This window comes from Dipteris shenzhenensis, chromosome 27 (genome assembly GCF_047967505.1).
Source record: "Dipteris shenzhenensis isolate YYH24624 ecotype China chromosome 27, Dip_SZ_1.0, whole genome shotgun sequence".
In the NCBI taxonomy this organism is placed as follows: domain Eukaryota; kingdom Viridiplantae; phylum Streptophyta; class Polypodiopsida; order Gleicheniales; family Dipteridaceae; genus Dipteris; species Dipteris shenzhenensis.
Genome location: NC_141622.1, coordinates 37,145,465 through 37,161,760, shown reverse-complemented (window position 1 = coordinate 37,161,760; position 16,296 = coordinate 37,145,465). Strand labels below are relative to the sequence as shown.

The 16,296-nt window shown below is 41.4% G+C and overlaps 1 protein-coding gene across 1 annotated transcript in view; it reads left to right on the top strand.

Annotated features, from left to right (window-relative positions):
* LOC147884248 (uncharacterized) overlaps nucleotides 1-9,026 on the top strand; it is a 43,160-nt gene extending 34,134 nt beyond the window's left edge. The window contains exons 4-5 of the mRNA XM_087398168.1: nucleotides 8,690-8,800; nucleotides 8,954-9,026. Of these exons, the coding sequence (XP_087254294.1) occupies nucleotides 8,690-8,800; nucleotides 8,954-9,026 (184 nt within the window). The remainder of the gene's footprint in view (nucleotides 1-8,689; nucleotides 8,801-8,953) is intronic.
* Nucleotides 9,027-16,296: the final 7,270 nt, after the last annotated feature.

The following is a 16,296-nucleotide window of genomic DNA, read 5'->3' as shown; positions in this document are numbered from 1 at the left end:
TGTAAAAGTCACTTTGTTTTGAGAGCCTGTTAAGTGGTTTGAAAGAAAAAGTCGTTTTTTGAGCTTCTCTCTGTTCCGTGTGACTACAGAGACTCCATATTGACTTGTAGAGGCAACTATTGCTTGCTTTTGGTGTCCACTTCACTTCAAGAGCTTGGAAACACCTTCATTCTTGAATCTGGGATAATTTCATTGGATTTCTGACTCACTGTGTCAGTTCCTGCGTTTTTTGCCCGAGTGTTAAAACTCAAGTTTGGAGCAACCATTTGCAGATCTGTCAGTTCCGGTGGACTCAGGAGGTCCTAAAACGTCTATGTTACTCACCATTCGCACTCCAGTTGAGTTTACAAACAGCTCTATTTCCAAAAACGTTTTTCAGTCCATGTGTTGGACCCAGTGATTGAGACCACGGTTTCCAAAACCGTCTGTCCCATTGCGTTCCGGATGCCCAAAAACCCCTACCTGTCAGCTCTTGTGCAATTCGGTGGAGGATTTTCAGAGTTATAGATCTCTGTGTATTCGATTTCGTCTCTCTGTTATGCATTTTTCATTCTAAGGTTTTGAAACCTTAGATTTATGCCACATGGCAGTGGATAAGTGTTGACTCCCATTTCTCACTCATCGGTTGGGATTTTAGAGTTCTGGCAGAAGAGAGATATTTGCAGATTTTTTTGCTGAGTCTGATTATGCAATGGTGCCCATGTTTTGAGGCATCTCAAGTTCTATTTTCAGTAGCGGTATTACCGTGGGACTATGATTTCTTGAGCATACCTTATGCAGATCACTCTGGTTGCAGTTTGAGCAGTGTGCGCTCGTTCATGGTATGCATTGGGTTGTAGTGGATGATTTATAGGCCATTTGGATGCATTGCGGTCCTTGTTGGATGCGCTGATAGGCCCAAATTGCCTTGTGGGATGCTATTTTTTATGGACGCTTTGCACATGGATGCTATTTTATGCTGAGGGACAGCTTTGACACATTGTTGGTGATGCACTGATAGTGCTATGCTCTCTTGGATGAGATATAATTGATGCATATGCCAGTGGACGGTGTTTATGCTTGAGTCATTTGGCACTTATTGGCATTTTCTTTTGGGCCAGATTTGCTCATATGGATGCATAGTATATGCACATGAGTCAGATGCATCTTTTGATGCTTTGAGCTTTGAGTCTTTTGTGATATTTCAGTCTATTGTGGCATACACATTTGGGTGCACCTGGTATTTGGTGTGATTCTCTCTTGAGGCACTAGCATTTGGGATTTTGCTTTATTTGCATCATGGCATCCTCTTCCATGTCTGAAAAGGAGTTTTTCAACATTAAAAAGTTTGATGGGACAAACTTTTCTTTGTGGAAAGAACAAATAAGAGATGTGCTTATTCAAAAGAAGCAGATTAAACCCTTGGCAGGGATTGAAGCTAAGCGTGCAAATATATCTGAGGATGATTGGAATGAGTTGGATGCATTAGCAAAGTCTACTATTAGACTTCATCTTGCAGAGTCAGTTTATTTCACAGTAGTAAATGAGCAGACTACTGAAGATTTGTGGAAAAAACTGTGTGCCACTTATGAGAAGGAAACTGCCTCTAATAAAGTTTACCTCATGAAGAGCTTGTTTGAGCTGCAGATGAAGGAAGGGGTCTCCATTGCTTCTCACTTGAATGAATTCAATATTATTTTCAGCCAGCTTCAGGCTCAGAAGATGAATTTTGATGCGGAAACTAAGGCAATATTTCTCTTATGTTCATTGCCATCCTCATGGGATACCTTCCGTACAGCTGTCAGTAACTCTGCACCTGGTGGAGTACTGAAATTTGATGATGTTGTGGGTAGCTTGTTGGCCGAGGAGATTAGATAGAAGTCTATGGATGGCAACAAGCAGGATGCAGCCTTAAATGTGCAAAGGGGCAGATCACAGTTCAGGGGGAAGTCCCAAGAAAGAGGGAAGTCTCGTAGCAAATCCAAGGCACGGAACATTGAGTGTTACCATTGTGGAAGAAGGGCCATATGAAAAAGGATTGCTACAAGCTAAAAAGAGAGCAAAAGGATAAGAAAAAGAATGCAAATTGGGGTGCAAATCAAAAGGAAGAGAGTCCAAGGGAGGACAAAGGAAAAGTGAAGATCGAGGAGATCAATGCAGTCACACATGATAGTGATAATGATGTTCTCTTCATGTCTACTTTATCTGCATAGTTGCTTACCACTTCAGATGATGCATATTTCCAGGATTTGATTTTGGATTCTGGTGCTTCATTCCATGTTACTCCCCATAGGGAATGGTTCTCCATTTATGATAGTGGAAAGACAGGTTGTGTGCATCTTGGAAATGACTATGCATGTGACATAGTGGGAGCAGGTGACATAAAGTTTTCTTTTGCAAATGGGTCTGCATTTGTTTTGAAACATGTGAGACATGTGCCTAAGCTGACCAAGAGTCTTATTTCAGTGGGTCAGCTAGATGATGCCGGTTTTCACACCACTTTTGGCTTTCAGAGTTGGAAAATTCAGAAGGGCTCTATGCTTTTGGCCAGGGGTGCCAAGTGTGAAACTTTGTATCCCTTACATGTATCAGGGGTATTTGATCATGTTGTTGCAATAACCGAGCAGCCAAGCACTTCTTTGTGGCATTGCAGGTTGGGGCACATGAGCCAGAATGGAATGAAACTCTTATGCCGTTTGGGTTATGTACCGCATTTGAGTTTCTTTGATTTTGAATTTTGTGAGCATTGTCTCTATGGGAAGCTGTTGAGGATATGAAAAATAATGGTCGCTTGATAGCAAAAGGAAAGAAGAAGGGCAGGATGTTTACGTTGGATGCGGACATGCCTGAATTGAGTGCAGCAATGTTTGCACATGGGACCGGTGTAGTTGCAAATATTGATATCTGGCACAAACGCATTGGTCATGTTAATATACAGCGGCTTAAATCAATGCAAGCCCAAAATATTGTTGCAGGATTGCCAAAATTCAAGGTTGCAGAAATGCACAAGGTTTGTGAAGCCTGTCAATTTGGGAAACAGGCAAGGAAACCTTTTCCTAGGCATGTTCAAGAGAGTAAAAAAACCATTGGAATTAATCCACTCTGACGTGTGGACTACAAACGCTGCATCTATTGGAGGCTGTCACTATTTTCACATTTATTGATGACTTCAGCAAAAAACTGTGGGTGTATTTTATGAAAAAGAAAAGTGAAGTGTTTGGGCACTTCAAAGCTTTCAAAGCTATGGTTGAAAAAGAAACAGGCCTGCAAATAAAATGCCTAAGGTCAGATGGAGGGGGAGAGTACCTCTCAAATGATTTTGCAAGGTTCTTGCAGGAGCATGGTATAAAGCAGCAATATTCATGCTGTCATACCCCACAGCAAAATGGAATTGCAGAAAGAAAAAACAGGCATATTGGAGAGGTATCTCGGGCTATGCTAAATGAAAAAGATCTACCAGATTATTATTGGGCTGAAGCAGTTGCTACAGCAGTCTATATAATGAACAGGACTCCCACTGCAGCAATACATGGCATGACGCCAGAGGAGATGTATACTTGTAGGAAACCAAATATTTCTCATTTGAAGATTTTTGGTTGCATTGCCTATGTCCATGTGCCAGATGAGTTGAGGTCCAAGTTGGATCCAAAAGCTGAGAAGTGCGTCTTTATTGGTTATTCTCTGCAGCAGAAAGGGTATAGATGCTATAACCCTTCTACACGTAAGTTCACAGTGAGCAGAGATGTTGTTTTTGATGAGATGAGCAGCTGGTATAAACCAGTAAATGTGATGATTGATGTAGATGCACAAAATGGTAATGCTGCACAGAATGCACAGCAGCAATCACAAAATATCAGTGGACCTGGAGTGTCCTCTACCAGTGGTTCACATACTTCACCATGGACAGGTAGATTGAGATCAGGAGAATCCCCTCAAAGCAATGCAGAGAGTGGTACGTAGGTATCACGAAAAGGAAAAGAGAAGGTAGATCAGCCCATGTTTGATGTGAATGCAGGTCACTCTTGTGTGGATGGTGAATCCAATAGCTCAGAACAGAGCATAGATGATGAGTTGGGTATTCCTTCTGTTGTTACACCTGGAGTAAGGAAGACCAGGGATGTTTTGAGAGCACCTGGAAGTGAGCCTATTTTGCGCAGGTCTACCAGGGTTAGGTATCCTGTGGATAGGCTGAAATATGATGGATTTACAGCCATTCACTATGCCTATATGGTCAAAGTGATACAGGAACCAGAACCCACTTCTTTTGAGCAAGCCATGGGAAATCGAAAATGGGAGAAAGCCATGGATGAAGAAATGGATGCCTTGGATGCTAATGCTACATGGGAATTGGTGCCTTTGCCTAAAGGCAAGAATGCAATTGGCTGTAAATGGGTTTATAAGATCAACCACAATGCAGATGGTTCTGTGAATAGATACAAGGCAAGATTAGTTGTCAAGGGGTATGCACAGACATATGGCATTGATTATGAAGAAACTTTCAGCCCGGTTGCAAGGATGGCAACCGTAAGAGCAGCCATTGCTATGGCTGCATCAAAGGGATGGTCTTTACATCAGATGGATGTAAAGAATGCCTTTTTGCATTGTGATTTGCAAGAAGAGGTCTTTATGGAGCAGCCAGCAGGTTATGTTCATGCTATTCATCCCGAGTTTGTTTGCAGGGTTGAAGAAAGCCTTGTATGGCTTGAAGCAAGCACCTAGAGCATGGTCTGACAAGATAGGACAGTATCTTGTCACTATTGGCTTTCCGATTTCCAAGGCAGATTTCTCACACTATGTGAGAAAAACAGAGAAAGGGATTATGCTGCTGGTCATTTATGTTGATGATTTGATCATCACAGGTGATAGTGATGAAGATATCCTTCATGTGAAAATGCTACTGAGGCAGAAGTTTGAGATGAAGGATTTGGGAGAGCTACGTTATTTCTTGGGCATTGAGGTGATTAGATCACCAAGTGGGATACAGCTCTTGCAGAGGCAGTATGGATTGGACATGCTGTCCAAATATGGGATGACAGGCTGTAAGCCTATGTCAGTTCCTTTGGAGCAGAATGTGAAGCTGAGCGCAGATGCAGGTGAGCTTCTGGAGGACCCTACTATGTACAGACGCATAGTAGGAAGTTTGATTTACATGACTATTACCAGGCCAGATTTGAGCTATGCTGTTGGGTTGGTAAGTCAGTTTATGCAGGCTCCAAGGAAACCGCATTTGGATGCGGCTAGACGCATACTCAGGTATGTGAAGTCCACATTGCAGTATGGACTATTTTATGAGGCTGGGGTTCAGATACAGTTGCATGGATACACTGATGCTGATTGGGCTGGTAGTATTTCTGATAGGTGATCTACCAGTGGATATGTGTTCTCTTTTGGGAGTGCTGCAGTCACTTGGAGCAGCAAGAAACAGCCTACAGTTGCCTTGTCGAGCACAGAGGCTGAGTACAGAGGTGCAGCAATGGCTGCATGTGAGGTAGCTTGGTTGCATAAGCTACTCTATGATATGCATCAGTCTACAGATGGGCCGGTTGTCATTTATTGTGACAACATGAGTAGTATACATTTGGTAAAGAACCCAGTCTTTCATGCTAGAACAAAGCACATTGAGGTGCATTATCACTATGTGCGGGAGAAGGTTTTACTAGGTCTTATTGATCTAGTTTATATCAGCACAGAGGATCAGGTAGCTGACATATTCATGAAAGCATTGGGCACAGAGAAGCTACGCAAGTTCAGAGACCTGCTTGGTGTGCAGGATTTGGGATTGAGCTCGAGGGGGAGTGTTGAGATATCAAGCTCCACTCGCGATATGCCAAGGTGACTGTTGTGCATTTATGTCACCGACTTGTTAGCTGGAGATGCGGTTGGTACACCGCCCATGAATAATAGCTGGATGATAGCTATCCTTATCTACACTAGTTCGTGGCTCAGTTAGTATGCCACCTTAGTTAGTTGAGTTTGGTTTGAGACCCACATATAGGGTTCTTCTATTTCTTTGTACTAGAGTTCTTTTTGGCTTTCACAACTAAGAAGAGGAAAACTGTTTTCAGCCTCCACCTTTGTGTGTATTCCCCCATTGTGCATGTGAGAAAGCTGCAAGTGAGATTCCTTCCCTCTCTCCCACAATCTTCACAAAAAGATGGTACATCCACCAAATGAAAACACTAAAAAGAACTAAAACCACAAGATAAGACCTAACTGAATTGATAAGAACTAACCATGGATATGAACCATGGTCTGACTACTACTAGCTACTAACACACCAATCATAGTGCCGATAGGCATATCCAGCTATCTATAACATATCTGTGGGAAAGCATACCCGAGCTTGTCTTCCAACACAGAACACCCTCAAGTACATGAAAAATCCCAAAAGCTCTAAAGAGTTGTTTCTAAAGAGGCCGAGCATGATGATGGTCATGAATACCAAAGCCCACCACTAAGTGGTAGTAATAGAAATGTAGCACTTGATACCACTTGCTGCTACACTAAGCTAGAGCAACAAAAATGCAACCCTTGGTAGCACTTGCTACCAATTTCCACCAGTAGAGCTATCATTTGCTACCACTAGCAACAATGCCAAGAGAGCTACCAGTCCATTGAATCCATGTGGTAGCTACCTAATGATTGTGTGGTAGCTACCATGTAGCAGGCAATTCTTTTACTAGAAGCGACCATTTGCTGCCACTAAGCAAGGAAATTTTTAAAGTGGAAGCCACCATTTATTGCCACAGAGCGAGAACAGCCTTAACTCAGTAATACAATTTAGTTGGCAATCAGAAACAAAGTCACCTTTGACATGTGGTGACCAAAGGGTTTATCTGTATATCTCCAAAGGTGACAAGATTAATCATCATTGGAGGGAACATGCTACGCTCAAGAATGAAACCCTATTTAAAAATGTAAATTTGGAGATGCTTTCATCAGGTACATTGATTATTTGAGTGGAAGCTACCACTTGATGCCACTAAGCGAGGAAATTATTTTAGTGGAAGCTACCACTTGCTGCCACTAAGCGAGGCAATTATTTTAGTGGAAGCTACTACTTGCTACCACTGAGTGACAGTAGCCATAACTCAAAAAGACAATTTAGTTGGTAATCAAGAACAAATTCAGCTTTGAAGTATGGTGACCAAAGGGTTTATCTAAACATCTCCAAAGGTGACCAAATCAAACATCATTGGATGGAACATGGTGCACTCAAGATTCAACACTTATTTAAAAATTTAACTTACAAGATGCTTTCATCAGCTACATTGATTCAGTACGTGTTTTCACTCAATATGTGGCACTTAATTCAGGTTACAGATATTCAATTTGCATGATAGAATAGTAGCTACTCGTGTGCTTGTTGGAGGCACTAGCATAGTGGTACTACTATTATGGATAAATTTATCTAATGAAAAAGGCATAAATATGTGTGTGTGTTTGTATGTATGGCAATAGTATAATAAAATATGGTGTGCATAGGGCCCAGAGTTGAGGTGGTAGGGCATGACCATGTGCCACCCTTCCACGTAAGAGGACCCATAAGGTGTGATGTACATAATCCATGGTAGTAATATTATAAAATGTAAGGTGGCATGGTTCCTCCATGTGCCACCCCTCCACCTAGGCGGTCCCATGCCCGCATTTAGTGAGATATGGCCTAAAGTCCATGAGAGAAGTAATATAAAATAGGTGGAGATGGATATTATATTGGATTATTCCCTCCATGTAGGATAGGCCCATGTGGGGGGGTTATAAATAGTCCAAGGATGCAAGTTAAATAATGGGAAAGTAGGATAAGGTGGCAAGATTCCTTGTGCCAACCCTCCACTTGTCCTCCTAGATGTTTGAACATATTATAAAATTGGGAAGAGACCAAGGGAGTATCTAAGACTTGGGATATGGGGGTTGATGTATGTGGAAAAATGAGGCGAACAGTTGTTGCACACAATTGAGAGTGTGTAATCGCCTAACCCACATGGGACACTCTTCCACACACACCATGCATGTGGGAGGATGCATTTATTGGGAGAGACCCCCTCTCTTGGCTATAAAAGGAGGGGGCTATTCCTTGATGGGACACGCTCATTCTTGTAAAGCCACCTAGCTAGTACTTTGATTCCCCCCTTCCCTTCCTTTCAAATAAAGCATGGCCCTCTTCCCTTGATGTCTCCATCTTTACATTCCTCCTCCCATCATGTACATGCTTCTCTTTCCCCTCTCCCTTTCCCCTTGTGCCATAGTCTCCCTCTTCATTCCCTCCCCTTCTAATCCCTTTTCCCCACCCATGATAATGTTTTGCCCTCACGTTCTCCTTTCCTCTATGGCCCTTGAGCGTCGCCATGCTTAATGTCTAGCCTCTTATCCTGATTTCTTTTCTAGGTAACACTACCCAACTACAATTGGTTGCCACTAACAGAACAATGGTAGGTATTCTTTTGCCAGTACATACAACAACAATAGAAATATCTCTTTCATCCTTTTGCTTGTCATAGGCAAACTTGAAACACCCTATCTATTAAGGATAGGTAATTGGTGGACTATGACCATAGGATTGGTGAAGTATGGTGACCAAAGGGTTTATCTGTACATCTCCAAAGGTGACTAGATTAAACATCATTGGATGGAGCACAGTGCACTCAAGATTCTTTCATCAGCTACATTGATTGAGTACCTGTTTTCACTCAATACATGGCACTTAATTTAGGTTACAGATATTCAATTTGCATGATAGAATAATAGCTACTCGCGTGCTTGTTGGAGGCACTGGCATAGTGGTACTTCCCAACTACAATTGCTTGCCACTAACAGAACAATGGTAGGTATTATTTTGCCAGTACATACAACAACAACAAGAGAAGTATCCCTTCTTTCATCCTTTTACTTTTCGTAGGCAAACTTGAAACTCCCTATCTATTAACATTTTCCAATAACTTTAACGAGTACTAAGAAACTAATATGTTTAATGTAGGTGGAGTTCTTTCTTGCCTTTAAGCAAAGCCACCCAGAGGTACATATTCACCAAAGGGACTTTGAGAAGTTGAAGCCTTACTTTGTGTGCAAGCTTAAGGATCTCGGTACACTTGTTGTTGCATCACACATGTGCAGATGTCTTTTTTGAAGGATGTTGTAAACCACTTACGATAGGTCTCTTTCGGTGTGCATGGAGCAGAGTGCAATTGTAGATGTGAAATTTGTAGTTCAGGTGATAGTTGTTGCAACGCACATGTGAAAACTTTCACAGGTATAACTGTGCTTTAGAAATCTATCCTTTTCTTGAAAGTAATTTATTCCAGCTACCATGCCCTTAAGTGCTTGATGGGACAATGCTCTTCATGTGGAGCAGGAAAAATGGCATGTTGCCCAAGGGAGGAATCATTTATAGCACGTATAACATCCAAAAAGATATTTGAGGATGTCCAAGTTGGAACCACAGTTGATGGAAAAAAGAAAAAATGGAAAGTTCTTTCATTCAAAGAGATGCAATGCAGGGAGCTTTTGGTAATGTTTATGGACCACTTGAACAAGTTTATAAAGCATAACTTTGTCTATAAATGGCAGGCAAAGCAATTCAAGAAGTTTCTTGTTTGCATCCCCGAAGAAGTGGTGGTATCTGTCGTGGATTTTGCAGAAAATTGCACTTTCAAAGAACAAAACGAGATCCAATCCATGCATTGGCACTCCAACAAAGTTACAATCTTTGTCCAAATTACGTATGTGCCACATACCCCTCAAAGGCTCAACCCATTACCCGAGTGTTTTGGGAAATCAAGGAAGGTGATGTGGACAAAAGCAAGAACTGGGAGTGTAAAGCTATGCCTAATTCACGTGAGTTGCATTGTGTGTCGGGCTATTCTTTAACAAATGGAACAACTTTAAGGTGCATGCAATTTTCATGTTTTTGTAGTGCCTGCATGCATGCCTGCATGTAGGGCAAATGGAGGAGGTGTTCCAATACATCACACGTGCCCTTTTGGGAGTATGTTACCCTACAACCCTCAGAGAATATCATTGAAGATGAAGAGAAAACTGAGGATCCAGCATTTAAAGGACACCATGATGCCTTGAGTGATGCGAGAGTGATGCACTTTGTGTTGGTGATAATTTTGCTGTTATAGCTCCTCCTAACAATGATGAGCTTGTGCATTCCTATATTCTAAAATGCACAAAAGGGAAGGAAAAGGCAGACATTCCACTAAAGATGCATGGGGGAATTTTGTAGACGAGGCTCATTTGTAGTTAGGGGATTTTGGTACAAGCAAACTCAAGGAAATCCATACGAGTATAGGCTTTTAAGGTTGGAGCTTGAAGTCTTCATCGAGTCCCACCTTGTTAGAGCTATTAAGTTTCCAATGGAGCGGGAAGGATGTGTGAGAACATATGTTTTGTCCTCTAAAGAGTATGAAGCTGTTTATAACAACATTCCATTTGATACGTAGAACAAGCATCATGTAATACAATGCTATCACATAATCTGAGAAGCTAGCGAAGATCAACAATAGGAACAAGTGTAGGCTACTGCTTACTTTCTTGATAACTTCCATTAAATGAAATACATTCTGTTCTCTGTTTCGATTGGTTCTCTTCATGATTTTAATCTCATTTGCAATACATGAAAATGGGCCACTTAATGTAGAATAGGTTTACAAATTTGTGATGACTAGGCATCCACATTTAGATGCATGGAGTCAAGGTGCCTCATGCTACCCTCATGCTACCCTAGTGTCAAAGAAGAGGGTTAATATTGTGAGCAATGTCATTGTATGTGGTTGCTATCAATTTCCCCCAGAGTAGGTGATCTCTCTCATGATGCTAGCTACTAGCTATTTTATGGCTTGACTACCTGGGTAAAATTATGTGTGGTGGTATCTACCACCTGTTATGTTGGTAGTTAGTTGACTAACTCAAACCCCTTCCAAAAAAAGCATGTACACAAACAATCCTAAGACTCTAGTCTTTCACTCACTTGTGTATAACCATGCAACACAAACTTTCTTCAAGAGAATATTAAATACCACATGTTGATAGAATACTAAAAAATCACCATTTATTCATGTATAAGTGAAATACATTGCCTTGGATCACATAGTCCCCACATTATATCAAAATTATGTGTTGTAGTAGCTACCACCTATCATGTTGGTAGTTACCACTTAGCAAACATTATGCTCTCTGTTGTGGCGGTAGCCACCACCTGGCAAAAATTGTGCTCACTATTATGATGGTAACTACCTACAACTAATATCTACTAGCTAATTAATTGATTGACTAACTCAAACCCCTTCCAAAAAAAGCATGTACACAAACAATCCTAAGATTCTAGAATTCTCAATCTTTCAATCAGTTGTGTATAACCATGTACCACACACTTTCTTCAGGAGAATATTAAAGACCACATGTTGATAGAATATTAAAAATCACCATTTATTCATGTATAAGACAAAAAGTGCCTTGGATCACATAGTCCCCAGAAGGGTGTATCAAAAAGCAATTACAAAAAGTATCAACAGATTGCAAACTTTTTTGTTACATTGCGACATGACTCCAAGTCTTGCCAATGCTTCATTACATACATGGACTCCATATCCTTTTCATTACATAGCATATTGTGTTGCACATATGCTCTTGGATATTCAACTTCTTTTCATTGAAGCAGCCATGGCAATAGAGCATTGGTGAGGAAGAAAGGGCCTGCTCATCATCCGTTGGGTCGAGTGATGTCAGACAAATCATTGACCAAGATGAATTCAGCATGTTCTTGTACTTGGTGTCATCAACTAGCAACACCTCATATGTTCTCCACTCAGGATGCCTCACAATCAAGTCCTTCACACATTTCATGAAGACTAGCTTGTTGTGGTCCTTTTGATCCAAGCCCCCGGCACTTGCATAAGTGTGAAAGATGCCTCCATGCAATTCTCCTGTGATAGGATATCGCTCCAAATACTTGGATGCAAGTTCTCAAATCAATCTTCCAATGTGCGATGAATATTATTTTTCATGCAAGATGACCATAAGCATAGAATAAACTCGCTAGAACAAGAATGAATAAACTACTTCGCATCAGGCCGGATGATGTAAGTGAAGGCATGGCTTGTGCAGAATTGCATTTTTACATGATGAACCTTGTATTTAAGTGTAGCTACCTTGAAATCAACATTCTCCTTCATGCCCCGAATTTTTCTATACCTTAGCAAAAGTAAACCATTCATATCCAAATCTAGCACTTTAGGGTCTGCAATGTGAATAGTCTTTTTGAGAGAAGCAAGTGCTACCACACTCTGCTCCTGAATTTCATCGGCATTTGCAATATGAGCAAGTCTCCTTACCACAACTGCAAGTGTGCCTCATGGGGAATCATGATCACTTGCCTCTTGTTTACTCTTTGGTGAGATTTTTGGGGAATCGACAATAATTGCTTCAAGTTCATTCTTTGGCTGATATGCAACCGTGCCTCCCTCTCGTGTGCATGGTGGATCACACCCAACATCCACAAATTTTATGGCACTGAGGCATCCCTACATTCACGCAGCATGTGTAAGCCAAAACCTTGGTCCTTTCAAGAGTCTAGGACCATTGCCATGCCTCTCTGTCCCCATGGAAACTTCCAGGAAAATAATGGCGTAAAAAACTATGCACATTCTAAGAAATCCTCAATACTCTCCTCTTCTTCATTGCTTTGTTGATATGCATCCCTACGTTCCTTTCATGAGCCATGTGTATCACACCCTATTGCTGTAGCTTTTATGGCACATAGTATATCTCTGGCTACACGATGAAAGTCCAAGCCAAAACCATTGTCCTTGTAAGCGTCCAAGAGCACTGCCATGCCCTTCACTCCCCATGGCAATTTCCAGTAATAGTCCATAACATAAATCTCTGTATCAGGACACACGACATTATCTTACAACTACTTGTACAATCAAGGTTACATATTCATGATGTATAGGATAGGGAGTACAAGGAACATATGTCAAAGTGCTAAATTACAATGCACAAGACAAGTTTATTGGATAATGGGCTAAAAGAAAAGACATTGAAGAACACAAAATTCCATTAAAAATGATTGTCGATGGGATTTTAGAAAGCCAAAAGTAGCCAGTCTTTTGATAGAGATTTTTTTTTACAACACTAGCTTCCGAGAGAAACTACTAGGAAGGCAGCATTTTTTGGCCTTGGAAGTAGCAGCACCTTCCCTTGCATCTTGGCCAGTGTCATTCTTCATGGTAGGTTCAATTGTCATGGTAGTTTCTCCTACAAGAACAATCAATTAGTAAATGGACAGAAGACGCGTCCGTCATTACCAAAGAAAGGAAAAGGTCAACTGAATTCACCTCTTCAAAACTTCCGTTTCGTTGTTTTTCACAATAACATCAAGGTCTCTACAAGTGTAGGGCTCCCCTCGCTTCCATTTCCCAATTTTGAACCAGCACATGTCTTCTCAAAAATTTGAGGGACCCCGTCACTCATATCTCTTGAATTTGAACCACCAAGTGTCTTTGTGAGGTCTTTATCACATTGTCTCCCAACACCCCCATGCTGTCGGCATGAGAAATTGGAGTTGGTGCATCTGCTTCTGCTCTCTCCATTTCACTAGATGTGTGACTGCCATCTGCCTTGTCAAGAGAATCTAGCTCAATTGAATGGATGTCATTTCTCAAATTTTTGAGAAAATCAAGCAAATCTCCATCAACCGTAGCAGTATTGACCGATTCACCCACTGCCTAACAGCAAAAAACGAAAGATGTAAGGACTCCTTCAAGTAACATCTGTATACATTCAATCATGTTGTCAAAAAAGAAGGAATAACCAGTCATGTCTTATACCATTTTGAGGACCCTCATCAACAATAGCTGGTTTCGGCTCATAGCTTTCTTTTGTAGGTGTCTGCAATTCTGCAATCATGAAGATAGTTGTGAGATATGAAATGGCAAAGTATCACATAAAGTACCAATTAGACACAAATCTACTTGCCAACCAAATTAAAAATATGAATGTAACAATGTCATTATAGGCAGCTACAGCTATAAATAGAATCCAACACTGTGAAGAGGTACCTACAAAAGGAAGTTTAGCTACCACTATGTTGTAGCCATCCATCCACCATGTGATGGACAGTAGGTAGCTACCTATTCCATGGAGTAGCTACCACTGTGACCTAGGTATCTATCCACCATGTAGTAACTACCATGGTGTTGTAGCCACCATGAGGTAGCTACCATGGTGAGCACTACTCCTTAAGTTGTAGCTATCTATGCACCATGTGGAAGGTACCAAACATCATCATAGCTATGTAACCACCATGAGGTATCTACCACTGGGTTGTAGCCATCTATCCACCATGTGGTGGACAGTAGGTAGCTACCTATTCCATGGAGTAGCTATCCACTATCATAGCTATGTATCCACCAAGTAGTACCTACCATGGTGCTGTAGCCACCATGATGTAGCTACCATGGTGACCACTACTCATTAAGTTGTAGCTATCTATGCACCACATGGAAGTTACCAGACATCAAGTTACAGCTATGTATTGAGCATGAGGTAGCTACCACAGTGTTTTAGCCATCTGGTGTGTGTTAGCTAGCATTTGTGGTAGAGCCTGGTAGGTAGCATTTGGTGGGCAGGTAGCCAACAACCCAGAGATCTTCACTACTACCATACACTATGTTGTAGCTATCTATCCACCATGCACTAGCAGTAGCTATGTTGTAGCTACCAATTTGTGTCTGATAGCAATTGCCAGCAGTAGATTGCTAAGTACTTGCCACCTAGTATGTGGAATTCAACATTTGTGGTATGGCCTGGTAGGTATCATTTGGTGGGCATGTAGCAACCCTCCTGTGCTTGGCAACTACTATAAAAATGGAAAGGCCTATTAGGTAGCACATGCCAAATAATTAGATAGCTACAACTTCATGGGCATGCACCTTGCACCAGGTACCACAAACATAATTAGAGCATGTAGGATACAAAACACATTTTCAAGTTGGATGATTTGTGAGCATACCCTGATGAAAGCTTTCGTATGATGCGTCACAACTATCGAAGAGCACCAATGACCGTATCTTTGGTGTAACTATCTAGCTGCATTGTTTGTCCATACACTGGTCCCAGCTGGTAGCAAGGTGTGCAAAATAGTACATGTGGTATGCATGCTTGCATGGAAGCAAGAACATGCCTAATTCTTCGGCATCATACATCAACAGCCCACAAGCTGTACAAATATAACATGAATCAAACGTGTAAGCATCAGCAGATGGCACCTTAGGTCATGGAACACTTAACAAAATAGGACTTTTATTCCCCTGCATGTTTTTTACAAACTACATCTGGGCTTTTGCACACATTATTATCATGTCTTTCAATTCCTGGCCAAAGCATCAACAAATTTTGTGTCTACGAAAGAACCGTCAAGTGTCTCAATGGTCAATGTCAACTGCCCAATTGTGTGCTTCAGTTGGTCCATCTTGATTACATCAACTGTCGTAGCACTCTACTCCACTTGCAAGGCAACCTTAGCAGTCTCCAGTTGTGCCATAAAAGTATCTATCAATGCTCTTGCACCCTCATCATGATGCATATCTGCCTTATGTTCCTCAAGTGCCTTCATCGCCTCATTTCGTTCTAATAATGCTGAGGAATGCATTTTGGAGACTTGGACCAGCACACTATCCAAGTCTGCAAGAGTTAGGGCAGTAAAATTTTCTTCTTCGACCTTAAGAAATCTAATGAGGTGGGTGTATCCCCTACCTCAACTGGCATACCCTTCATTTGATGAGAGTTAGGAGGTGCCTCCACAGAGTGGAAAGCTACCCACCTCTGTTGCTTTAGCATCAGCTTTCTAGGTTCCATATTTGCAAGTACGCTCTCAGAGAAAGATGCCCAATCAACTGGCCCCTTTAGATGTTCAAACAGAGACCCCCTTGCAAATGATTTTGTGACCTCTAAACCATAATTCCCAGAAGGTTCTTGGTACACAGACATAAATAACGTATAGAATTTCGCCCAAAACTCTAGCCTCATGGTCCTGCACTTAACCTTGGCACCTCTCTTGGGCATGTCGAAACAAACCAACCAATCTTGCATAGTGAAATCATCCTTGCCAAGGAGTCGTGCATCTTGGCCATTGTCGCAGAGGTTGTATACCTCATGCGCTTGGGTTTTAGTCATGCAAAATACTTTTTTCCTCTCGAATGCCATGTACAGAGGATGCCACCGATTCATCTGCTCAAACACACAGTGGGAGAAGAAGTCATGCTGTGAGAAGGTGTATGCATTTTCTCTGAAAGAAAGATGCTATCATGCATGAAG